At 37.6% G+C, this 26746-nt stretch overlaps 1 protein-coding gene and 1 pseudogene across 2 annotated transcripts in view; one reads left to right on the top strand and one right to left on the bottom strand.

The window, feature by feature from the left end:
- Positions 1-26746, bottom strand: part of ORC5 (origin recognition complex subunit 5) — a 166304-nt gene that overhangs the window by 16671 nt on the left and 122887 nt on the right. The window contains exon 14 of one of the 2 annotated variants that reach the window (XM_057731715.1): positions 30-93. The exons of the other annotated variant lie outside the window; for it this stretch is intronic. Coding sequence (XP_057587698.1) covers positions 42-93 — 52 coding nt within the window. The 3' untranslated portion in view covers positions 30-41. Of the gene's footprint in view, positions 1-29; positions 94-26746 lie in introns of those variants that run through there. 2 annotated transcript variants of the gene reach the window in all.
- LOC130851419 (protein-L-isoaspartate(D-aspartate) O-methyltransferase-like) lies at positions 11192-12517 on the top strand (annotated as a pseudogene).

The following is a 26746-nucleotide window of genomic DNA, read 5'->3' as shown; positions in this document are numbered from 1 at the left end:
ATCTAATAAAGTAAATAATACTATAACCCCTTTTTTATAGATCAGGAAACCGAGGAACAAAGGAGTTTTTTCATCTTGCCCAAGATCACGCACCTAGTAAGGAATAAAGTGAGATGTTACTAAATGTGTACTTAGATAAACAAGGTAAAAATGCTATGGGCTTATAGTTTTTATATATTCATCTATATGAAACAAATGTAATTAAATATAAACAAAACTACAAAAACAAGCCAGCTGACAATTTTAATTTGATATGATAAATGTTCTCTGAAACTACATCTTGCTTGCAACATTAATATGGAACTGAGTGCTAAGATGAAAGTTCATTTATGTTTGGCATGCCACAAGTTGATGACTCAATTCTCCCTCCATTTTTCTCTAATTAGACAACTGAGAAACCTAGTTCATGTGGCCTGTTGTGATACTGTTTGGACTTCCTTTGGTGAGAAGACATTCTCAATGTATCAGGCACACCAGTTTTCTCATTCCTGGCAACAATTCAAAAACTACCGCTTGGCATCAGCTCTTTTGGAAGCACAAACAGGAACTCAGGCAGTGAAACTGTGGGGCAGTTTTCAATTATCAGATACAAGTGATCCAAAATACGCTTATATTAGTTTGTTTTCCAGAATGTCGTTTAAATAAAAACACAAAATTTAAGTTTTCTTGTGAATAACTCTCAAGTTCCCTCTTTTGGGAAATACCATTTTTGTAGAAACATATTTGACCATGTTCTTAATTTTAAAAATAGTGTAAAGCAATTATACTCCAATAAAGAGCTTTAAAAAATAAAAAAATAAACAAATCACTCAAGTATTACTAATTTTCATACTAGAAGACAGTTATTTTTCATGGGAGGGGGCAATATAAAGAGGGCAGTATGGAATTAAAATAATAATGCTATTGGGACTTCTCCAAAAAGAAGACAAGGATCGTGAAGTAATAGTGATGACATCACACTAATAGGCAACTCAATAAAAATAACCATGATACTCTGGTTTGATTTGAGAATATATTTTTAAATAGTGGGAAGACAAGCTTTGGGGAAAGACGTTTATGGCAGTGAACTCAGAGATGTCAAATACCTGAATTCAGCAATCATATGTTGCTGGTTGAATACAGACCCATAGGTTTCAACATCAAGAAGCTCTTGCATAGAGAGCTAAAAAGGCCAATAAGAAATTGAGCCTGAAAAGGTAGTCTATCTCTATTCACAGATGGGCTGAGAGAACAGTCTTTGGAAGTGTGCCACCCAAGAATGTATATTTATATAACATCCTTAAGCTTGGAGATCAACAAAACCTTAAAGATGCATCATTATTTCATTTGTTTCCATTTTCAGTACTGTTAACATTTAGGATGCTCTCAAGCTGACTGAAACTAAAATGTATTATCTCACATAATAAGAAGTCCAGTGTAGGTAGGGCTTGAGGGTTAGCTGATTTAGAAGCTCAGAGAAGTCCAGGCCCTATATTCTTTCCATCTTACTGCTTTGCCTTCCACAGTGTGGACTTCTTGCAACAGGTTTCCCCAATGATCAGAGCATGGGAGCCAGGAGTAATAAGGGTACATGATTCCTTATTCATATCCAGCAGAAAGCAAGCGAGAGTTTCTCCCTCAATTATGTAATAAGATTACTTCCTTTCAGTCTGACTTGGCCCAACATAGGTCTCATTACTAAAAGAATGCCACAAGCTGATTGCTTAAGCCAGGTTACTTAACCAGTTCAGGTAAGAGGCATGAGATCACCATGATTGCTTTAGACTAAAGTTCATCGAGAGGCTGGGCTGGGGTCACATTCCCTTAAGTCACGTGGGCTGCATTTTGTGGATGCCTGCATAAAATCAGAGTTCCGCTGTGAAAGGGGAAGTGGGGATACGAAGCTCAGTAGACAGTCAACTGATCTGCTAGCAATAAAACCTTTTCCTGACCACGTCAAGGCAAAACATTTAGTAGGATGCCCTGATATACCTTGGATAGGCTATAGGGGGCAGTAGTGGCTCAGTCCTCAATGAATTTCTACCATGCTGTAGTAAAGAACACTTCTCTTGGACAGGTGTTTCTCTTGAAGAGTCAAATATCACTTGCTATCAGTAAATCATAACTACTATTTTCATCAATTAAATTCACAGCTGCTTGGAGTTGAATGTATAGCAATAAGACTTGTTCCTTTTATCAGTATTGCATTGTAGGACCTCTCTGCACCTCTGACTTCACTCACAGAAAACTGCTAGTAAAAACAGTTTATGCATTTGATTAACATATTTTTCCTGTTAACCATTTGCCTGCTATGTGCTATATAGAATGAGTGAATAGGCAAGATACTTCTATGTATGTATTCTGTACAAAGCAGCATGATTAACATTAAACTCAAATGTTAAAAATGTTTGAGAGATAAGCTAACAAACATGCCAACTTCTGATTTAATCAGGACGACCTCTTGGATGAGTTGGACTCTGAGCTGGAGATGAAAGAAAGGGCAAGATAGAGAGGGAAGTTTTTCCAGATAAGCAGACTTCAGAGGACAAAGAAAGAAGGCTGAGTAGGGTGGTGACTATTTGGGAAGATGGTAGTGGATAGGAGGATAAAAGAAAAGACCATGGGACTAGTTCACTGATAACTCCAGTCAGTTTCTGAATTACTGGTAATGAGAAACCTATTAGAGGACATAGGAATAAAATTAATATTTGTTGGTTGTCTAAAATGTGCCAGACACTGTGCTGGGTGCTTAATATATTTATTTATTTAATCCTCACAAGAACCTAGCAAAGTTTTATCGTTATCATCTTCTTTCTATGGGTGAGAAGACTGAGGGTCAAAGATGTTAAGTAAATTAAGATCACACAGCTAGTAACTGGCAGAAGAATTTTAGTCCAAATCTGCTCCAAATCCTGCATTTTCCCACTGCCTAATGTTGTCTCTGAATCTTAGCCTTCAGAATTGACCACGGGATATTCAGGGAAGACCTGAGAGAGGGTACCCCAATAATCTAAAAGAGGAGGGTGGTGGCTAGCAGACAGGGCTTGAATGAAATTCTTGATTATGGAGATTTAGATGAAATAATGTACAAGTTACTCACACAGATCTGTGAGGCATAGGATTCTAAAGTAACTCCAGGTTCTATGCTTAATTTGTCAAATGATTCTGCTTCCAACCAAAATATAGAAGACGAAATATCAGGAGTTGATTGTCATTGCTGTCAAGGACGGTGATTGGGCCAGGTAACAGCTGAAGGATATTTTTATGTAGCCTCATGGTTGTATTCCACAGACCTCGCTCCCTTAGGAACACAGCTAAATTCCAATTTTCTTAATATGTACTTAGGACCCAACCGACTTGGAATTTGTTCTAATTTGGAAAAGAATTGAGTTGAATTTCCCTTTTTCTTTTATAGAGTAATGATATAAGAAAGATATTTAAAAATCTAAATTATCTTAGTCTGATGGTTAGAGTCTAAACAAACCGAGTATTGTTTAAGGTCAATTGACAAAGAAAACAAACTAGAGGGTGAATATTCACATTACAATATGGCACTCCATGAATTTGCACGTTTTCCTCTTCAACTTTAAATGCATATTCAACTCACATTTTAAAGTCATATCCTCTTTGGACTGCATATGTTGCAACTGAGGTTGGTTTACAGGTTTGTTTTTCTCAGTAGGGAATTTCATGGCAGAGATTCTATTACTTGCCTTTAAGAAAACTTCTTTAGTCATTTAATTTAAGACGTGCACGGTAAATGCTTGTTAAAGACAGCATGTTCATTAAATGCAAATTTAAAATTTTAAATTAGTACCCTTGCAAAGGAAAGAGTCTCTGTTTTTTTGCTGCATGACTTCAAACAAGTACTTTAACATTCTGAGTGTTCCCAATGATGCCTACTGAACAGCACTGCTGTGAAGACAAACATAGTGACGAATGAATAAACAACTTATAAATATTATTCACTTTATTAAATTAAGTTACAACTGTGCAAATATTTTAGCCAGCATGCTATTCCACACCTTAGCCATGTCAACAAGGCAAACCTTGATAATTTATTCTGAAGATCTGAGAGTAAGTAAAAGACATATTCTAGAGTCCAATTGTGCTATAAATTCAGACTGGCAACCCTCAGAAGATTCCATCTTTCCACTGAAATGAAGTTTAATAATAATAAAAAATGAAAAAAGATCTGAGAAACTAATACATGTTTTCTAGAATATCAGAGCTGTTTTTCCTCCTTTCTCTTATCTGTTGACATTCCCTTGAGCAAAGAAGCTGACTATTTTTTTAGATTTTTGCAGTATATCCACTCTGTACAACTCAAGTCAATGATCATGTAACTCCCAAATGATTTGAGTAAGTTTTGGACTAAAAACAAATGTCAGTGTTAAAAGTATAAGATATAAAAAAAGATCCCATTGGGGGAAGAATTGGAGGACACAAAGAAAAAGAATAATGGGGGTAGCTAAAAACTATGATTTCAGTCTCAGCTTGGAGGTTTGCAAGGTAGGAGGAAATAGAAAAAATCAGAAAGGCCATAATTCTAGAGCATCCAGTAATAGTTCCTATAATGAATTCTAAAAATGTGATCTCCTCAGTCACAAATCCCCTTTCAATCCTCCACTCCTCTCAGATCCAACGCAACAAAGTACTTTTTCCACACTGTCTGCAAGACCTACTTACTATGGTGCTGGGGAACCAAAAATAAATATAGAACTAGCTCAAAGGTCTATATTGTTTGCATACAGGTCCAGGCCATACTACAAAATCCCAACCCATGACTTTGCTTTGAATCCTGACCAATGGACACAGAAAAAAATAAAATAAAGGGGGAATTGTGAATCAGAAACCTTTGGCTGCCATGGTCCTGAAATTGGCAGCTTTTCTACCATTCACAAATGAAGTGGGCAACAAATTAAACTACACATTAAAATAATCAAGTTTAATTCAGGTGACATTTTTAATAAAATCTGGAGATTTTATTAAATATTAAAATGGTTCTCTGAAGATTTGCTATTGGGCTTTAAAGGCATTACTGAGGGGTTCCTTCCCGCTCTATGCCCTCAACCCCTAGGGTGGTTGTCCTGCTCTCAGTTCTTTGGGTAAGGAAATGCAATAGGCTAGCTGTTCAGAGCTCAAGCCGGGAGTCATGCAATCATAGGACTGATTCCGAGGCATCTACTTACTAGGTGGTGGTGTTTAGGAAGTTATGCCACCTCTCCATGCCTCAGTTTCCTCAAGTATAAATAGACATAATAATAGTTCCTGCCTCACAGAATTGTTGGGAGTGTTGCTGAGCTCAGTACCTGACATGCAAAGATTTAATAAATGTGACCCATTAATATTAAACACATTCTATGTCAAGAGAGTAGGAAATCAAGGGGCTACTAGTTTAGGAAAATATACCCTGCCTTGAAATCATGCACCAGCCTGTGGGGCACAAAGGAAAGGTGTACGGTGAACCTCTATCAGGAGTTACTGGATGGGTTGGATCCGTTATGGGAAAGGAACAGAAGTGACAGAAGCCCCTCCATTTCCCAAGAAGGGCAGAGAGGACACAGTCTGCTCATAGCTGCACCTCCTTGAATGGATATTTGTCTGAGCAACAGATTAAGTTTAAAGTTTTTGTTTTTACCTTTTAAAGCTCCTTGAAGGACTGCTTCCAAGTCTGCTTTACAAACTCTGGGCCAGCCCTTGCCTTCAGGGGGTTTGAAGGAATGGAGCTTTGGACTTTGGGGCTTAGCAGAACATTAAAGGGATTGTACATCTCTTTCCTTATGCAGCCCCCAGGCAGGGAGTATCATCTCTCATTTTAAAAAAGCTTTCATTTTTCAGGGCCCCTTGGCACCTCAGATTCATTTTACATCTGAGTTTTATATCTGTTATTTATTTTTTTGGTCGTCTACATTTATCTTTTTTATGTTTTTGTTTTGCTCTCTCTTTTTGGGTATTGTTTTTTGGGAATGAACTTTGGGTTAGAACCCAGCTAGTGTGTGTCAATGACAAGAATGTCCACTGTGAGTTTTTTAAATTGATGGATAATAGATTGGCAGACTACATTTAAAAGTCTTTTAAAAGACTACTTTAAAAATTATTTTTAAAAGTCAAGGATACTGTACTTTAGTCATTTGTTTTAATTTAAGAAACACCAGCATGTGGGCTGTTTTTAAATCCTTTTATCTGAGGCTCTCTGAATAAGCTTTTATTATGGTGAGCCCATGGGTCCAACCTACTATGTCAAAACAGAGTTTCCAAGAAACTAACAGAATTATCCAAGGTCATTTAATAAGTTGTAGCCAGTCCAGACATGGAGTCCAAAAGCTTTGACCAGTGCAGGATCCTGTATGTGCAACAGAATGACTGAAAATTTTTTCAGACATGTAAATTTTCCCATTGCCATACTGCAAGAGTCCATTTCAGGAATGTGGGAAAAAGGGCCCAAGGAATATCCATGGTTATACATATTATTTTTAATAATCCTAAGGCTGGTTGTTCACAGACCACACTTCAAAACCCATAACTTTAAATCCAGTTCAAAGCTGTAAGACAGTGAATCTCAAACTTTGATTTCAGGTAACACTTAAACTTTTAAAAAAATATTGAGAATCCCTCAAAGCTTTTGTTTTTGTAGGTCAAATCTCTCAATATGTATTGTTCTAGAAAGTTGAATGGAGACATTTAAAAAAGATTTACGTATAAATTCATTTAAAAATAATAATTCTATTACATGTTAACAAACACACTGATTATGAAAAATAACTATATTTTTCAAAACAAAATAAAAATTAGTGGGGAGAGTGGCATAGTTTTACATTTTTGCAAATCTCTAATCACTCGCTTAGACATAAAGCAGGTGGATTCTCCTATCAGCTTGTGCATTCATTCTGCTGCCATATGTTGCATTGGGTTGAAGTATATTTAGAAAACTTGGCCTCATACAAATACTTAGATAGAAAAGGACGGATTAGTTTAGTAACCTTTTTACATAATTGTGGATATTCTTCTTTGATACTATAGCAAAACTCAACAGCTGAAAGTTTCTTAAGGGTTGGATGCAATGTAGAATATGAAACCCTATTAGTGAACTTTTCATACTCTCTCACATGAAAATCCACTGGTCTCACTTATATTCTGAATATTCTTTTTACCTATTCTGAATTTTATAACACATATATTATTTGGAAAATAACATTTGGAATACATAACATTTGGAAAAAATTGTTTCACAGAGTTATGCAGATTTTCCAAATTTTGACGTATTTTACTACACATATAAAAAAAATCATACTCATTAATATAATCACCAATATTGTCAGAACAGTCATTAAGTACTGAGAAGCTGTCAGGCTTACAGTGGCAGATATGAATGTTCCAGAATCCTAATTTTCACTTGAAAACTAGAATTTTATCATTGGCAATAAATATTGAAAGTTAGAACCTAGAATCAAGGCTATTACTTGGTTCATTTTTGCAAAGTCTAAAAATCCATATTTTATATGCGAGTTGTTCTTTCACATTAAAATAGTGTTCCATGAAAAAAAGTGGCTAGTACAGCTCATGAATCAAACAATTGCACCATTGCTTTACCTTGAGACAATCGTTGGACTTTGGTACTTTATGAGCACTTTCTGTTTTGTTACACAAGTTAAAAAGACGTTCTCAAAGATGGAGATACCATACAATCAATGATTTTTATTGTTTCATTAGGGACATTCTTAACTGAGACTAGTTTGTTCGTTTGTTTAATTGCAAGTGCTTAATGGTGAAGGATGACTACTTGTGCAATTTGGTACCATTGCCTTGGTACCATAGCCTTAGGTGCTAGCAGCTTGTTTTTGCATTATCAAGGCAAATATCAACATTGCGAAAAAAGGCAAAGAACATCTTAGTATTTTTTTGAAACTAGTTTTGACCTGCAGACCTCTGAAAAGGTCTCCAGGACTCCAGGGTCTGTGGATCACACTTTTGAGAACCACTGCTCTGGAAAAACAGTTTGCTATTATTTTATATATAATCCAGCCTGGAAAATAAAAACACAAATTTAGCAGACTGTTCTTATTTTTATTGGCTCATCTTCCCCCAAAGAAGAGGCATAATGAGTACAATTAACTAACTCATCATTCCCATGAAGCCATCTTTAAAAATCATGTGTCCTTCTAGAGCTAGCAACCTGGGACGTAGGCAATGAGATGAAAATGCAACATCATTTATAGAGTGGGTGATAACCCAAGTGTCAAATGGTGGTTATAATGTATGGAGGGTCCACATGCTATTGTTTTACTCTTGGCCCAATACAGAATGAGGGACTAAAAAGAGGTTGGGGTGAGTTTAGGTTACAGTGGCTTTTGAGGCTATTTCATCACAAAGGCAAAAATATTCATTAGCTATGCATGCACTGTATACAATAAGCAATAAGGAGAAAACCTTCCCCTATGGGCATAAGTATTCTGTATGTTGAGCATTAAGGGAATTTTTTGAGAAAAGATAATAATAATGTGATGGGGGGAGAGAAAAATAAAGTTCTCTTTGCCCCTTAGGTGTTCATCTGCCAATGACTGGATATTATCCTTGGATGCCTTTCTCATTTCAGGCCACAAGAAGGAAAGGAGCTTCCAACTCAGAGTAAAATTTGAACAGGCTACATATCTGCCTTCTAGCTATAAGTTTCTACAGAGCCCAAACTGCTAAGAGCCTTCCAGTCCCTTCCATCTGACACAGTTTACCATACCCAGGAAACTTTCATATGTATTTTGGAAATTTCAAGATGTTTAATGATTTTGCAATTAGCTTTCAGCTATTATTGCCTTCAGTCTGTGGGTCACTGGTTTGGAGAGAAGGTACTGGATACCAGTGCTTTCTCATCTCCTCATTAACTACTTGTCTGACCTTGAGCAGGGCTCAAGTCTCCCATCTCGTAAGTATAATGAGGGGGCCTAAACACGAGCATGCACAAAATCCTGGAGTTGGAAGGTCTTTGGACAATAGTATCTACTTCAATCTCCTCTTTGTTAGAGCAAAAATAGCCACTGCTAATTTACCATTCACTATAGCGAAGTGTTATCCTGAGTGTTTTGTACATATTCACTCAATAATTAGCTTTATGAAAGAGACAGTTATTGTTATTATAGTCAGTTCTGCTATAACATGATGCATGTGTTCCTAAAAATCACTGCTCTACTCATTGGTGTATAATACACAAAAACTTTTCAGTGGCATATTTTTAAAAAGAGAAGCCTAATAAAAATGGTAGCACAGTTTTATAGCTGTGCAATAGTTAAGAAACACATAATTTTACTACAATAAATACAGCACTTTACCTTGAAAAAAACCTGAAGCTTGCTTGTGGGGGTGAGCACGGGTACTCCCAGCTTGCCACCCTATGTGTAGATAACTAAAGAAATACAGGAAAAGAGTGAGAGAAAGGATAAAGAGAGAAAAAAAACAGAGAGGAAAATACAAAATAGGCTGAGAAGAAAGAGGGAAAATTAACAAGAGGAGAGGGTGTCGGATTGTGGCCAGGAGTGGGGCCAAATTCTTATGCCCCACCCCAGACCTAGTTTGCCAGCAACCTGTTTTAACAAGCCCTTAAGGAGATTGTGTACCACCTTAAGGTCTGAGGAGCAGCACTGATAGGAAAGGGATGATCATAATAGTTAGGCAGAGAACCTCTCAGTACTGGCTACAAAGAGTAAAAAGATTGTCTGATCTAAGGAATGTTGGCTATCAGAGTATCAGAGAAAAAATCAATTTAAGCATAAGATCAGACACAGATCATGTTGATAAAATGTTCTCAGATTACTTGATAAAAATATGTTGGTTATTTGATAATCTATCATTAAGATGAACATTAGAAAGCAATGATAATAAAAAAGACCAAGGGGGACTTCCCTGGTGGTGCAGTGGTTAAGAATCTGCCTGCCAATTCAGGGGACATGGGTTTGAGCCCTGGTCCGGGAAGATCCCACATGCCTCAGAGCAACTAAGCCCGTGCGCCACAACTACTGAGCCTGCACTCTAGAGCCTGTGAGTCACAACTACTGAAGCCTGAATGTCTAGAGCCTGAGTTCCACAACAAAAGCCTCTGCAATGAGAAGCCCACGCATCGCAAAGAAGAATAACCTCTGCTCGCCAAAACTGGAAAAACCCACACACAACAACAAACACCCAATGCAGCCAATAAATAAATAAATAAATCTATCTTTAAAAAAAGAGAGAATCAATTGACTATATTCCAATAATAAAAATCTTAAAAAAAAAAAAAAAAAAAAGACCAAGGGAGTGGTTGAAAACCATTAGTTTCCCATTAACTTGTAGAGCTCTAAGACTATACTACCCCAGCTTCATTGTGAGATGGCAAGAGTAGGTATAAGCCACACCTCATAGAATGTAGGATTTTCCCACCTCATCCTCCAGCACACCCAGCTGAAATATAAAGCCCAAGAATTTCTAAAAATCAATTTGTTCCACAGAAGCTTACAATATGGCACCTTTAAACGGGTTATAAGGACTGAATTATCTCTTTTGTGAATACTTTGATGAAATAATCCACTGGTAGAGCCTCTTCTGAAGTTTGTTAGAGAGAAATGTAAAACCTCCACAGTCTTTCTCACGTGTTGCTGCTGATTATTACTATTATCTACATTTTATATCAGAGAGTGCTTTTGGCTGCAAGGGAGAGAAAACCCCAATGCAGAACGGTTTAAGCAGTAGGCAAACCTAACTAGGAGCTCAGAGGTAGGGCAGCTCCCAGCTCAGAACCTTAGCGTTCCAGTTCCCCACCCCCCTGTGTGCACCAGCTTCACCTTCAGGCTGGCAGCCAGATGACTCCAACTGTCCCCATGGTCACATCCAGGCATGACAAGATTCAGAGGAAGGAGAGGCACCAGCTCTTTCTTGCAGCTCTTTTTTAGCAGTCTCCCAGAAACTCCCCAGCAGACGTCCCCCTCTTGTCTTAAGTCTAGAATTGGGTGACAAGCCAATTGTGGGTCTTATTGACACAATACACACTAGATGGCTTCAGCAGATCTCTGGAGATTTATTCGGTTAAGAAGAGTAGACTTGAGCGCGCAGTGGCGGCAGCGGCGGCGACGGCAGTAGCAGCGGCGACTGCAGCGAGGACGCGAGCGAGGCGGTGACCGTGTGGAAGGTGGTCTCACTCTTGGGGAAGCTGCTGGGCGCCGTCGCCGCGCTGAAGGTGGCTCTGTACCTGCTCCGGGTGTGCTGAGCGATGGCCTGGAAATCCGGCGGCTCCAGCCACTCGGAGCTAATCCGCAACCTCCGCAAAAATGGAATCATCAAGACAGATAAAGTATTTGAAGTAATGCTGGCCACAGACCGCTCCCACTATGCAAAATGTAACCCTTATATGGATTCTCCACAATCAATAGGGTTCCAAGCAACAATCAGTGCTCCACACATGCATGCATATGCACTAGAACTCCTATTTGATCCATTGCATGAAGGAGCTAAAGCTCTCGATGTAGGATCTGGAAGTGGAATCCTTACTGCATGTTTTGCACGTATGGGTGGACCCAGTGGAAAAGTCATAGGAATTGATCACATTAAAGAGCTAGTAGATGACTCAGTAAATAATGTCTGAAAGGATGACCCAATGCTTTTGTCTTCAGGGAGAGTGCAACTGGTTGTGGGGGTTGGAAGAATGGGATATGCGGAGGAAGCCCCTTACCATGCTATTCTATTCACGTAGGAGCTGCAGCCCCAGCTGTGCCCCGGGCACTAATAGACCAGTTAAAGCCTGGTGGAAGATTGATATTGCCAGCTGGTCCTGCAGGTGGAAACCAGATGTTGGAGCAGTATGACAAGCTACAAGATGGCAGTGTCAAAATGAAACCTCTCATGGGAGTGACATACATGCCTTTAACAGATAAAGAAAAGCAGTGGTCCAGGATTTCCAGTACTATGTTGAATGGAGGTGGCGGGAGTGGGCATCCTTGTCTTGTTCCTGGTTTTGCAGGAAAAGCTTTCAGCTTTTCACCGTTGAATATGATGTTGGCTGTGAGCTTGTCATGTGTGGCCTTTATTATGTTGAGGGACGAACTGTAAAAGCAACATCAGCTTCACCAGTATATAATATTACAGTGGATTGCTCATCTCAGTCCTCAAAGCTTTTGAAAATCAACAGCATCACAGCTTGTTTTGGACTTTCTTACACTGTTTTCAGCATGAAAATGTGTGGTTTTGTGGGGTTTCTAATTCTTCACAGAGGCACAGAAGCCAAATTGGTAGAAGGATGCAAAGTATAATTTTGTGTATTATTACTTTAACATGCCCATGTTTTACTTTAAATATTAAAAGAAGGGGTTCTGCAAAATGGAAAACATAGTTTGTGAATTGATTTTGAGGAGTGGCTTTTCTTTTCTTAGACACTTAATTCTGTTCTGATGTTAATTTATCGGATTGCTTTTGTGCATCAGATAACACCACCATTCACAAGTTAAGATTCTTGGTTTTTGAGTATATGTTAGATGCTACTAAGAAAATAGAGATGAGCCTCCTTTTTAAAGCTTTTGATGTCGTGTTATAGAATAGCATGTTGTAGATACAATCAGCTGCTTTGTTACCTTAAAACTAAGCATTTGTAAATAGTAAAACTTAAGAAGACGGCAGGTGTTGTCCCTTAAAACACACAGCTGTTCAGATTGGACATAACTGACATAGTTCTTTCTTTCTCTCTAAAAATTATAGACTTGTAGTTCAGTATTGTTTTTTCTGTTTCTAATTTGCTGCTCATAATGTATATGGATTTAACATGCTGTGTAAGCTGTGTCCTAGTTACTGAACAGTTTATGCAGTGCTGCTTTGCCAAATAAAGTTAAAAGTGAAAGAGGCAAAAAAAAAAGAAGAGTAGACTTTGCCAGAGTCATGGACTCAGCGTTCTAGGTTTCCTTGGGATGTTTGTCAAGTAGAGTTGGTATTTAGGCATTTTTATAAAATTATTGAATATTGTTCCTTTTTCTGTTAGTAAAAATATAGTCATTTATAGTAAGGGCAAGTGTATAACCGTGACTAGCTCAGGCTAACCCTATGGGGTCGTACAGATGTTAGAAAGTCAACCACTATTATCACTACAAATAACAATCTCCACTAACATTTACTATGTATACTTTCTATTGTGCTAGGGACTATGTTAAACCTTATGCATGTATTATATCACTTAAAAATAAATCCAGAAGGTATGTACTTTTATTAATTTCATGTTACACCTGAGAAAATTTGGGCTGAGGTTGGTGAATCACTTCAAATTACACACCCAGTAGATGCTGAGCTAGGACACAAGCCTAAAGACTACCCCAAAGCTCAACTCCAAAGACCACTCTGCTGTATGGTGAGAACATCAATCCTCATACACTGTTGATGGGAATGTGAACTGGTGTAGCCACTGTGGAAAACAGTGGTAGAGGTTTCTCAAAAAACTAAAAATATAATTACCATATGACCCAGCAATTCCACTCCTGGGTATGTATCCAAAAAAAACCAAAAACACTAATTTGAAAAGACACATGCACCCAATGTTCATAGCAGCATTATTTACAGTTGCCAAGATATGGAAGCAACCCATGTGTCCATCAACAGACGAATGGTTAAAAAAGAAGTGCTATGTATATACAATGGAATATTACTCAGCCACAAAAAAGAATGAAATTTTGCCATTTGCAACAACATGGGTGGAGTTGGCAGGTATTATGCTAAGTGAAATAAGTCAGACAAAGAAAGACAAATACTGTATGATATCACTCATATGTGGAATCTAAAAAATACAAGAAACTAGTGAATATAACAAAAAAGAAGCAGACTCCCAGATATAGAGAGCAAACTAGTGATTACCAGTGGGGAGAGGGAAGGGGAGAGAGGCAAGCTAGGGGGAGGAAATTAAGAGGTACAAACTATTGTGTATAAAATAAGCTATAAGGATATATTGTACAACAGAGGGAATACAGCCAATATTTTATAGTAACTATAAATGGAGTATAACCCTTAAAAATTTCGAATCACTAAATTGTACACCTGTAAATTATATAATATTGTACATAACTATACTTCAATTTTAAAAAGATTACCACATAATTACCAGGCAAAAGTGAAAAAAAAAAAAAAAAGACTATTATCAAGGTAAGCATAGCATAAACCTCAGCAAAAAGGGAATGGAAAGATGGAAGAAGACACATGATACCAAGTAAGCTTGCCCTGTTGTGTTAAATGCATCCAATCTTTCAAGCTCTAAAAGTTTTATCCTAAAACATGGGAAGAGTCTATGTATATGACTTTTGTGATATCATGGATAAGGCGGAAAGCACCCAAAAACTGGAGAAAAGCAAATGCCTAAATTTTCAAGGAGTGAAAAAGAGTAGATTTTGAGCCAAATAATAACAGCTGGCATTTATTGTTTCTTCTATGCCTGGAATTGTTCCAACAATTTTGTTATGTAGAATTATTATTCTCTGCATGTTATAGATGAAATACTGAACTCATGGGGTTTCTAAAAGGATTAAATAAGTATTTAGAATAATTCCTGGCACATAGTAAAACCCTCCATAAATGTAGGCTCTTATTGTTATGGAGAAATCAAAGTTCTCTTCTTTATGCCTGCAGTGTGCAATCTTTATTTAATTTATATTTATTTAATTTATAACTGTCATCTGCTTTTCTAATCTTTTTATTAGCAATATTTTACAGCAATAATGTGTATCAAAGGAGAGTACAATGTTGGTAGATTCATTTTGCAGGTCAAGAAACAGAGGCAAGCAAATTAAGCAATTGATGTGAGATTCTTTGGTTTGGTTAGTAGTCTAAGCAAGGTTAACTCCACTAACAATAGGACACAAGGGTGCTTAAAGCTCTTCTCTATGACTCACCAGTGTCAACTACACCTGAATCCAGCCTCTTCAGCAGTCTGGGGCCCAGGAGCTGAATTCCTCAGCTGAGTTTAAATTGCTGATTTGTTATTTCCTGAACTATGCTCTTTTTCTTCCCTTTGTGTTTCTGGCCATTGTCTGCAAGTAGTCATAAAAGTTTCATATAATGACAGGTAAGGGACTAGGAAAAGATGCAGGCATATGAAATCTGACACTCAAAAGATGCATTTGTCTTGCAACATGCTTCAAACAAAGCATTTTTCTGGGGATTAAAGCAATAACAATGGAAGAAACCCAGCCCCTGCCAATGCTAAATTATTTGGCACAAGAGTCATTTTGCCCACCTCGTAAAATTAGGTGTGAGTTTGGTGATTAAACACACTTGAATAGTTTGAGAATGAAAAATTTTGGAAATTCTGAGGTGTGAGGGCAGTGGTTTTGTTTATTGATTTGGACAGGAGTTTAGATCGCTTTCCTTGTGGGTCTCATTAACATACAATTCCCACTAGATGGCTGCAGCAAATCTCTGGAGATTTATTCTATTAGGAGGAGTGGACCATGCCAGATTCAAGGACGCCTAGCTTTTGTAGGTGTCTCTGGGATGTTTATCAAGTAGAGTTGGCATTTAGTCATTTTTATAAAATTACCGAATACTTTTCTTTTTCCTGTTGGTTAAGGTATTAATTCTGAATTTGATTCCTTTCTCTTTCCCTAATTTGAAATCACTCTCATTGTCACCCTAAGTGTATTTGTTTACTAATGCCATCAAGAATCATCTCACAAAGCAACCCATACAACTGGTCCCCCAATATGTGGATACCGTATGTGCGTAACCATGATCTGGACAACATAAAATCAAAAGAGGAAAATTTAAATTTCCTCCCTGACAGGAATTTATATAATTGAAACCAAGAAAGTAGGTCCTTTATCAGGGAAGAGACTGTAGGGTAGTCCCACTTGTGGCTCTCTTCACCTCCCACCCCTCAGACTGGAGGAGTCAAAGAGCTGACTGGTAATCAGGGATTGATGGTAGGAGTGACCTACCCACCCCTTCAACCAATCAAATATAGGCACAAAACCCCCACTGAATGTTATCTATTATTTCACCATAGTTAAGTAATACAGTATTCTAACCCACCTAAGGCCCTTAGGGTGGCAAAGGTTTGCAACTGACTTTCTTCACCTGTTTGTGTTGTCTCTGATTTCCACTTTTAGACACAGGGCCTTATTTCTAGTCTCTCAAGTACTCCTGGTGACCTCAACTGCCAGAAAGTGTTCCCCTGCAGCCCTCTCCCTGTGCCTTCTCTTGTCTCTCTCAAAGGTACCTCAGCACTATAACCATTTCTCTACCCACCCCCAAGGGATAGACCTCATCTTATGTCCTGCTTCTGCTGATGGCTGTATGTATCATGCAGTCCCTCTAATACCCTGGGGGAGAAAGTTAGCTTCAAATCCTTTGAGTGAACAGAAAGAAGGAAGAGATATCAAATTGAACTGGCCTAAGAGTGAAAACACTTAGCAACCATTCATTTAAAAAAACCTCACATCACAAAGGATAATTCCCTTTAGGATACCTCCTGCATCCAGCATGATGCATTAGTGTCTGTCTTCTTCCCTTCAGTTACATTAGAAATAGCCCCTTTCTAGTCCCTCTCCAAGTACTGGAAAGAACCAGGTTCCATGAGGGGATAAATAGGGGGATGGATAAAGAGAAAAGATAATCCTTCCTACAATATTATATCACTTTAGGAATCCCTACCTTAAAGTGCATCATTAACTACAAAACAATTTGCTTTATTGCAACATTAAATGTATGTCATATCCTATTTCTACATATACAAACACATATGGGGCAGAATAGAAGTTTCTGTGTGGGAGTATGTGCAGATTTCCTTCTTCCCCTAGTCTACCAAAAATATCTTGTAACTTCCAGGTTATTCCTCATGCCCTTCAGTCTCGTGAAGAGGATGAATTCTTTCTCACTGTCAGAGATGCTAAGTTTATTTACACAATGAAGGGCTTAGAGAGAAGTGAGGTGGTAAGAGAAAGTAAGAACACTTTTTTTTTTTTTTTGCAAAGTTCAAAGGAAAAGGTGGCAGAGCAGAAGTAAAGAGAGAGGGCAATGAATAGAGAACTATACAAACTATATATTTGGATTCCTTTCAGTTTTCTTTATAAGAGGCAAATAAGGAATGGAATTCCTTATAAAGTATTTTTGGTTATTAACTGTGCTTCTTCATTCATATGTTTAAAAACAGCTTTATTGAAATATAATTCAAATATCATGCATTTACCATTTTAAAATGCACAGTTCTACAATAGCACCATTATTTAATTTCAGAATATTTTCATCACCCCCAAAGAAACTCTGTACCCACTAACAGTAACTCCCCATTATCTCTGCCCCCAGTCCCTATAGCTATATACTTTCTATTTCTTTGGATATTCTGGACATCTTACATAATGGAATCATACAACATGTGACTTTTGTTACTGGCTTCTTTCCTTAGTATAATAATTTCAAGGTTCATCCATGTGGTAGCATGGATCAGTACTTCATTCCTTTTTATGACTAATATTTCACTGTGTGGTTATAGCGCATTTTGTTTATCCATTCATCCACTGATGGGCATTTGTTTCCACTTTTTGTTTATTATGAATACTGCTGCTATGAACTTTCATGTACAAGCCATATGTTTTCAGTTCTCTTGGGTATATAGCCAGGAGCAGAAATGCTGGGTCATATATTAACTTTATGCTTAACATTTTGAGAAACTGCCAAACTGTTACACTATTTTACATTCTGAACAGCAATATGTGAGGGTTCCAATTTTACCTTCTTACTGTCCATCGTTTAGATTATAGAGATCCTAATTGATTCATAGTGGTATCTTAGTGTGGTTTTGATGTGCATTTCCCTTATGTCTAATGATGTTGACCATTATTTTATGTATTTTTTGGCCATTTTTATATGTTTTTAGGAGAATTTTTTTAGGAGAAATTTTTTAGGAGAAATTTTTTTAGGAGAAAAATATTTTGCCCGTTTTTTAATTGAATTATTTGTCTTTATATAATCTGGATACAAGTCCCTTATCAGATATATGATTTGCAAGTATTTTCACCCATTCTCTGGATTGTGGAAAGCTTTCAGTCTTTCACCATGAAGTATGATGTTAGCTGTGGGTTTTTTGTAGATGACTTTTATCAGGTTGAGGAAGTTCCCTTCTATTCTGTGTGTATGTGTGTGTTAATCATGAAAAGGTGTTGGAATTTGTCAAATTTTTTTTCTGAATCTGTTGAAATGATCATGTGGTTTTGCCCTTTATTTTATAATATATATTGTATTAATTGATTTTTGTATGTTGAACTAGCTTGCATTCCTGGGATAAATACCACTTGGTCGTGTTGTATGATCTTTTTATATGAATTTAGTTTGCTAGTATTTTGATAAGGATTATATATATATATATTCATAAGAGATATTGGTCTGTAGTTTTCTTGTGGTATTCATCTGATTTATCTATCAAGACAATACTGACCTCACAGAATAAATTAAGAAGTGTGCCCCCTCTTCTATTTGTAGGAAGTATGTGAAGGATTGGTGTTAATTCTTTTTTAAACATTTGGTAGAACTGACCAATGAAGCCATCTGGGCCTGGGATTTTCCTAGTGGGAAGTTTTAAAATTACTAGTTCAATCTCTTCATTTGTTGTAGATCTCTGCATATTTTCTATTCATTCTTGAGTCAATCTCAATAATTTCTGTCTTTCTAAGTATTTATCCAGTTCATTTAGGTTATCTAAATTTTTGGCATGTCTTTTATATGCCATGCACAGTTTCAGGCTCTGGGAATAGGGAGAGGCAAACAAGACATTACCTTGCCCTTATGGAGCAATTATTCTCTCATAAAGGAGGGAGACAGGAAGTAAAAAATAAGTCATATAATATGTAATATGATGTCAGTAAGACATTTGATTATTGAGTACAGTTTAATAGGTGACAGCTTATCAACCTATTGGACATTATATTCCAATCATAAGTTAATAAGTTAATAAATGAACATAATATGTTGGTTGGATGCCTACCAGGTTAAACAGATTCTCATAATGAATTTCCTTTCATATGTCAAACCCATAAAATGAATAAATTTGCATATGTATTTTATTTTTAAAACTAAAGTGTATGCACAGAGATATTAATTGATCAATAAGATAATTAATAGAAGGGAGGGACAAATCAAGTCAAAACAGCTATTTTCTGGGACTTCCCTAGGGTCCAGTGCTAAAGAATCCATCCTACAATGCAGGGGACGTGGGTTCCATCCCTGGTAGGGGAACTAAGATCCCAGCTGCTGCAGGGCAACTAGAGAGCCCACGTGCCACAAACTACATAGTCCACACACCCTGGAGCCTGTGCACTACAACTAGAGAAGAGAAAACATGCACACCACAACTAGAGAGAAGCCCATGCGCCCCCAACTAGAGAGAAGCCCACACGCCGTAGCAGAGAGCCAGTGTGCCACAAAGAAAGATCCCTCATGCCACAGTGAAGATCCTGCATGCCACCACAAAGATCAGACACGGCCAAAGATAAAATAAATACATAAATAAATAAAACAGCTGTTTTCTTAAATGGCTAGTTGATTTGGTAGCATTTAATTCCATCACACAGTTTATGTGAAGTAGTTGGTCAGTGGTCCCACTTTAATTTAGTCAGAATGGTTCCCTACATAGATATAGCCTTGCCAAATGGGAGAGCATCTACCTGATAGACTGTATGTACTGTACACTTGTGTCATAACTATCATGATTCAGAGCTCACCTCAGGACCTTGGACAGCACCTGGTTAAGCTCTCATGTTAGCACATGCAAAAACACTAACTTTAATTACTAAATTATGCTAATTTTTATGAACACAATCTCATTATCCATAATTACACTGTAAGGTAGATAATATTATTTTCCTCTTTTTACAGAGGAAGAAACTGAGGCTCTGAGGTACAAAGTCTTATGGCTAGTAGGTGGCTGAAATGGAATTTGAACACAGGAAATTTGATTCCAAGTCAATATGTTTTACCACTGTATTATCCTCCCTTATAAGTAACAGATTATACAATAAAAAGTCTTGCTTTGTCAGTTATTTGTGGCTCACCTCACCTTCTTCTAATTACACTCATTAATGAAGAATAATGGAGAGAACAAGTCAAAATGGCTATTTTCTGTCTAAACCACTTCTTAAACATCTACACATCCGTATCCTTGTTCCCATCCTCAGAGGCAGCATTTGCATAGACTTCCTGAGAAGACACATTATACTAGAACTTGTGATGAATTAGAATAACCCTGAAAGTCATGGGCAAAGTCAAATATTAACAATTCCTAGACCTGCAGATAATCTATATGAATCTAATGGTACCCTAACCCTCTTCAACTATCCCAGCAAGAAATTATCAGCTTTTTTCCATTAATACATTTAACAAAAATGTTCAAAATACTGTACTTAATTATCTACAACATATATAAAATGGAATAAAAGTCACTAAAGCTATGTGTTTCTGAATATATATATATGTAAGGGTCTTTCACTGATAGTACTTTGGTCACTTTGAGTTTCTTAGAAGACAAAGATGGGGTGACTAGAGTATTTCTAGAACAACTATGAACAATCTTGGTGAATAAAGGCCTGCTCATTTATTGTTGCTCTTAAAGTCTTTTATAACAACAGAGAGAAAAAGCTTTCTTAAAAATTTTGAAAAACAACCCTTAGTACACATCCACCTTCAGATACTACTGGTAAGCAAATGAACACAACCTCAAACATGAGGACTAAAACAAACTGAACAATCTGATGTCAGGACACTTCTTGGGATTCTTGTGTTGAAAGGCTCACTTCTACCTTAAAGCCAGTCGAACCCTGTGTCTTGTTCAAGTGCATTGTGCTTCCATTGCCTGTGTAATTCACAATTACCATAACAGGGCACTCGGTTCTCTGGCTGCATTATGACAAACACATCTGATGAGTTTGTGGGAGAATGTTCACAAGCACCATCAGTCATTGTCTGGAGATTTACGATCCACATATAAGATCAACGGTCTGGTGCTCACTGATTATTTTACTGCTGAGCGGTGCTGAGCAGTGCTGAGCGGCGCTGAGCGGCACCATCTGTCACCACCCAGGAATCTTAAAGATTTCTTAGATAATGTTGCAGGATCCTCTTTCAAGAGGCATTATCAATGGCCCTCCAACCCCTTTTGACTAAGCAAAATCAATATGAGAGCTCTCTAGTGAGTCTCAGAAATTAAAGGACTTATTACAAATAAATGTCCTATCCATGAAACTAAGCTTTTACTAACAGGTTTAGCCAAGGGGAATATATATATATATACACTCCACAATATCTGAGGATTAAATTAGACATGCCAATACCTACTCTGATTATAGACTTAAGGATATAAAATGTAAATTCTGAATGCAGTAGGACTGTCTTGCTAAAATCAACCACCACTGATTTAAAAGATGGTCTCAGAGCTGCACTTAGCTACAGTGATCAAGACCATGCTTACCAAATACCCATGTGCTCTCCCTATGGTAGTGCCTTTAAAAATTGTGCTGGGTATGGTGTTCTTGGGATACTCTTTTCTAAAGATCAGCCTACACTTTCATTATGTATTTCCCAACCCCCTTGCAATTAGGTTAGGACCATATGATGAAATTGACCAATGGGCTCTGTATGTGTCCCTTCCAGGCGGAGGCATGTAGGAGCTGGTATGCCTTCTCCAATACTCTCTCCCCCGGTGAGGGGAACCTTGAAGAACATGCACAGGTGTTACAGAAGATGGAGATCTCTCTGGCCAACACTGGGCTGTGATGAGAGTGAGAAATAAACTTTTATTGTGTGAAACCCCTGAGATTTCAAGGTTGTCTGTTGCAGTTAATTACTCTGAATAATACAGCCACAAATAGATGGCATTGAGAATTCTCACCATTGAGAACAAATCTTATTTTCACTATCAAACTGGGCGTAAGTCAAGAAGGACGCTTTTCTCCTATCAAAGGTATTAAAGCGTTCTTGTAACTATTCTAGTTCTACGGTATTACCTTTAAAAACTATGCTGATCACAAGGTTCTTGAGGTAATTTTGTTCTAAAGATCAACCTACACCTTAATTACATTGAGAGATATGTAAAAAAAGATGTCTGCCCAGTTATTGTTATTCCAATATTTTTAGTAGGTCTGAAGAACAACATCTAATTCCAATACCCTGGGCTACGTTCCCAGTGGCCTTCAAAATGCGGTATGCCACCTCCCCTACAAGAGCTTTAATGTCAAATACTTCCTTGATCCATCTTTTTGGGCTTGGACCATCATATTAACTGCCTGGATTCAAATGCAGTATGGATGGAGTGGCCAAAGGAGAAGGGCAGAGGCACCCAAGCTTTTAACAGGCTGCTATCCTGAGCTATCTGCCTATAAAGAATGACTTTTGTGGAGAAATCTCATTGTTATTCCAGAAGGCAATCGTCACATTATCTCAGCCACAATGAGTGAAGCACAATGAAGCAACTGTTTGCAAGAAGACCTTGGCTATAAGCTACATTTGGTGACCCAGAATTTATCACAGTATTGTAAGCATTGTAAAAGATTGTGGTGTAAGTAAGAACACTGCCTGTAACTCATCAAAGGAAATCATGTTCCATGAAATGTGACTAAGATGTCTTGGTCAGAAATATATGTCAACTTCCTAAACCTACTCTAGATGGAGAAATCTCTATTTTAAACACTGTTTCAAATGTTTTCCCATTATTTGCTGAATTTTTCTATGTCTTCTTTCTTCCGTAATGGCAGCCTTATTACTGCGTTAGACAAAAGGGGATCAGTGACTCTGTGTGCGTGGAGGACACAACCAGGCTGAAGGGGGAGGGAATACATGTGACTAAATATTTCCCCCTCCATAGTTTTCCATCCTTGTGGAGAGCCGTTCATTGCAAAACACACCTGGACTCTCTGACACCTTCTTCATCCCCAGGAAAGGAGGAATTTCTTATCTGTTGAGCGACTTTAGGAGCAGGGACTGTGGCTCTGCAACTTAGTCCCTTCTTCCCCCTCTTTTCTCCTGGGGTTTCTCTGGTTGCAGAGAAAATGTGCCACAAGGTAAGCTTAGTGGCAAAGGCTCTGCCCCTACAAGGGGAGGTCACAGTTTTCTTGTGCTGTGATGGATGGATAAGTTGGTCAAATTCTGAGATTTGGCATTAGGAAATTCTCTCTGGTTACACACCTAAGTTACATCCTTCAATTCACTATTAATCAGCGATAAACCCAATACTTTTACCTTCATTTGCTTGACTCCTTTATCTCACAGTTCAAGACTTGGCATGGGGGAACTCATGTGCCAACCGAGGACAAAAATTCACCATCCAAACCAGGGGAATTTGTCTGGAAGACAGTTTGAAAGTCCCAAATGGGCCATAAAGTATTCAGATTCTCTGTATTAGTCAAATGAAACCAACTCAAGCTAGGAAGGGGGGTGAGGAGGAAGTGGAGTTTCATGTGAAGATATAGCGATATTTCATTGAACTCAGGGCAAAAAAGCTGTTGGACCTTAGGAAGGAACTGGAACCAGGAAAAGTGAGCCCAGCTGAATTCACTCCACCTCTTATCTTGACATCCCTCAACTTGCTCACCCTTCTCTCTCTCTGCAGACAGGCTTTCTCTGCTTCTCTAGACCACATGGGGTTTTGCACGTGTGTGTGTGTGTGTGTGTGTGTGTGTGTGTATGTTAGGGAGGTATCCACACTGACCTAATCAATTACAGTCATGAGGAAAATAATCATAAAGAGCAATATGTCTACTGTATCAATAAATCAATAATGTAGTTATCAGCTAAGAGTTAGAAATGGGGAACAGCTGTATGAGGTTTGGGGACTAAGAAGAGAGTGTAAAATAGATATGGGAGAGACAGACTGGAAATTAAGTGTAATAGCATTGGTAGTCTGTGCTGAGGGTGCCTATGAGATTTGTGGTCCAGTACTTAGAGACCAGTCATCTCAGCTGCAATTGTGTCCCCAGTCATGAACAGCTGCTGACCTGCAGACACAGCCTAGGCAGAGACCTGAGTTTAACCTGCACTGCTTTTTCTGTCAGGTGAGTCAATCAGAGGAAAAGAAGATGTTGACGGTATTTTCTGATATAGGTACCCTTTTGGCTACCACTTAAACACGTTCTTGTAGGAGCCCCCTGACTTGCCCTTCTAATTTGCTTTCCAAGCCTGCTACAGAATTCTTCTCCTGGGATTTCTTTTTATTGTGCACCCCAATTAGTGCTACCATTTCTTGCATCCTACAACTCCTTTTGAATTATTTTTGATCTTATTTTGTCAGAAGAAAATTCTTTAGAAGGAATATTTTAAATGTAAATTTTCTGAGGCTTTGTAGATCTAAAATTGTCTTTATGTTACCATCACTGTCAATTGATAATTTGACTGGGTTGTAGAATTCTAGCTTGAAAATTACTTTCCTCTGAATTTTGAAGGCATCACTACATGCAAGTTTGATTCTTATTTCTTTATATAATGACTTTTTTTTCTTCCATGGAAGTATTTAAGATCTCTTCTCTATCCTTAAAGTTCTGAAATTTCACAATATGTCTATTTGTGGGTCTTTTTTTCATTCATCCTTCTCAGAATTTGGTGAGTAAACTTCATTTTAATTTAAAATAATTTAGTTCAGATTAATACTAACAATTTCAATATTGTATAAAAACTTTTCCCCAATATATACATATATCCCTTTTTTCCTCCCTCAGTCTATTATTGTCACACAAATTACATCTTTACATGTGTAAGCCCATAAACATAGTTTTATAATTATAGTTTTATGCAGCTATATTTTAAAACAGAAGAGTTAGGAAAAAGATAATTTCAATCCAAAGATTCATGTCTTTTTAGCTTTGAGAAATTTTCTTCTAATACTTCTTTGATAATATCTCTTTTTTCCTTTCAGGAACCTCACACTTATGATATTTGCTGTCTCTTTGTATATTTACTCTTTTATCCCAACTTTTCTATTATTTCGTCAATAATGTCTTTACTTTCCAAGAGGTCCTTCATGTACTCTGATTGCTCCTTTTCTATAGTACTTTGTTTTCATTTATGGATCTATTATATTTTATTAATCTGAACAGTAATATATGCTCATGGGACAAAACTCAATAGGCTAAAAAAATGCACAGTGACAAACTCTATCTCATCCAGTTCCCAGCCCTAGAGACAACCTTGTTATTAATTTTTTATAAATCCTTCAGAAAAATATTTCATGTATTTAAAAAATACATATACTGTTTAAAATACATTTTGAATCTCTTTGAAAATATATCTTCAGTTTTACTTTTCTTTTTCTATTTTCTTTCCTAAACTATCTTGTATTTATTGGGGATCAGATACTCTCTTTATCTTGGACTTTTGATTCATGATTCTGGGTTTCTTCATATGATTCATTATGCATTCACGTGTAAACATGGACTAGATTATTCTTTTCAAGGTAGCAGATATGGATTTTCTCCCATTGCAAATGTTAGCATATTTTCTTGCTCATTTTCACCCCTGAGTAGAAAATCTGCCTAGAACCTATGTTTATGTGTGGTAATGATGGTAGAGAGGGAGTAGAAAGCATCAGTACAAGGGGTTTATTCTAGAATAAGTGGTTGAGAGTCGGTCCATATGCTGATCAGCTGAATGAACAGAGAAGCCAGAATCCACCCAGCAGCCTTCTCTCAGACAAGTGTGCTCTGTGTATTTACACAGAATTCCAGTTAATGCCATGTTTTCCATCTCCCTTCTCACTCCCACATCCACCCCTGCCAACTCCAAGTTCAGAGTCCTGTGTTTTGCTCAGCAGCTCAGTTCTTTCCACAGTATTGTCCTTCTTTGCATTTACACGGAACTGTTTAGGACTATAGCTCCCACCGATGTATAGTGGTCATTAATATCTTCCACCAGGTGAAATCTCTCATCTGCTGGTTGTTCCCTCTAGTATGTTATCCTTGGGAAAAGTTCTGGGCATTGGTAAATAATGCAGTTTGAATACTCCAATCTAGCCTGTAATGACATTTGTTTGGTAATGTAAAAGGAGAGCCCATGGTGGGGGTGGGTACTTTTCTACAGAAGGATATTTTTTAATGTAAGGAGATTGTCAATCTGTTCTTGTGGGTTTAGTGACATGTTTTGGGGGAGCCCTAGAACAGAGAAGGGAGAAGAAATGCTATTTTTATTTATTTGTTCCTGCATCTTCCTCCATTTGCCATCTGGAAGATTGGTGTTTTCCTGAGAGACATCTGGTAGCCCTGTCTGTTCTGGGGTTTTCTCCTTAATTTAAACAACAAGGAAAATAGGGTTTCTCCTTAGTTTAAACAGCAAGGAAAATGCACTGTAGTTATTATTTCTTCCTTATGAATATAGCACCTTGCAAGGGTTGCAGCACTTTGGATTTTATTAAGGTTTCATCTCCTTGGGAATATTTCTCATTTCCTGTTTTGAGGTACAATTGTTTTCTTCTTCTGACAGAAGGACCTCACTCATCTAGGCTTCTAGCAACACTATAAAATTAGAAGGAAAAAAACTTCAGAAGTTGCAAAACAGATGATTAACAACAATGCCATGGCCTTATTAAGTTAAGAATATCACGCTGTTTACCCATTCACACATGCTTATTGATTTAATGTTTTGTAAATTTAGATCTCTTCAGTCTCAGCTGATGTGCAGGTGCATTTACCAACCAGACTGATATTTATGCCATAAGTGAGAAATAACTTGATAATTTATGAGTGGTGAAACCCAAAGCCAAAAAGGTTTTCCCTCGGGAAAGGAAAAAACACACGTGGCCCATTTTAGACAA

The sequence above is a fragment of the Hippopotamus amphibius genome, chromosome 4, assembly GCF_030028045.1.
Source record: "Hippopotamus amphibius kiboko isolate mHipAmp2 chromosome 4, mHipAmp2.hap2, whole genome shotgun sequence".
Taxonomy (NCBI): Eukaryota; Metazoa; Chordata; class Mammalia; order Artiodactyla; family Hippopotamidae; genus Hippopotamus; species Hippopotamus amphibius.
The sequence above is the reverse complement of the archived record's forward strand: the minus strand, read 5'-3'. Positions and strand labels throughout refer to the sequence as shown.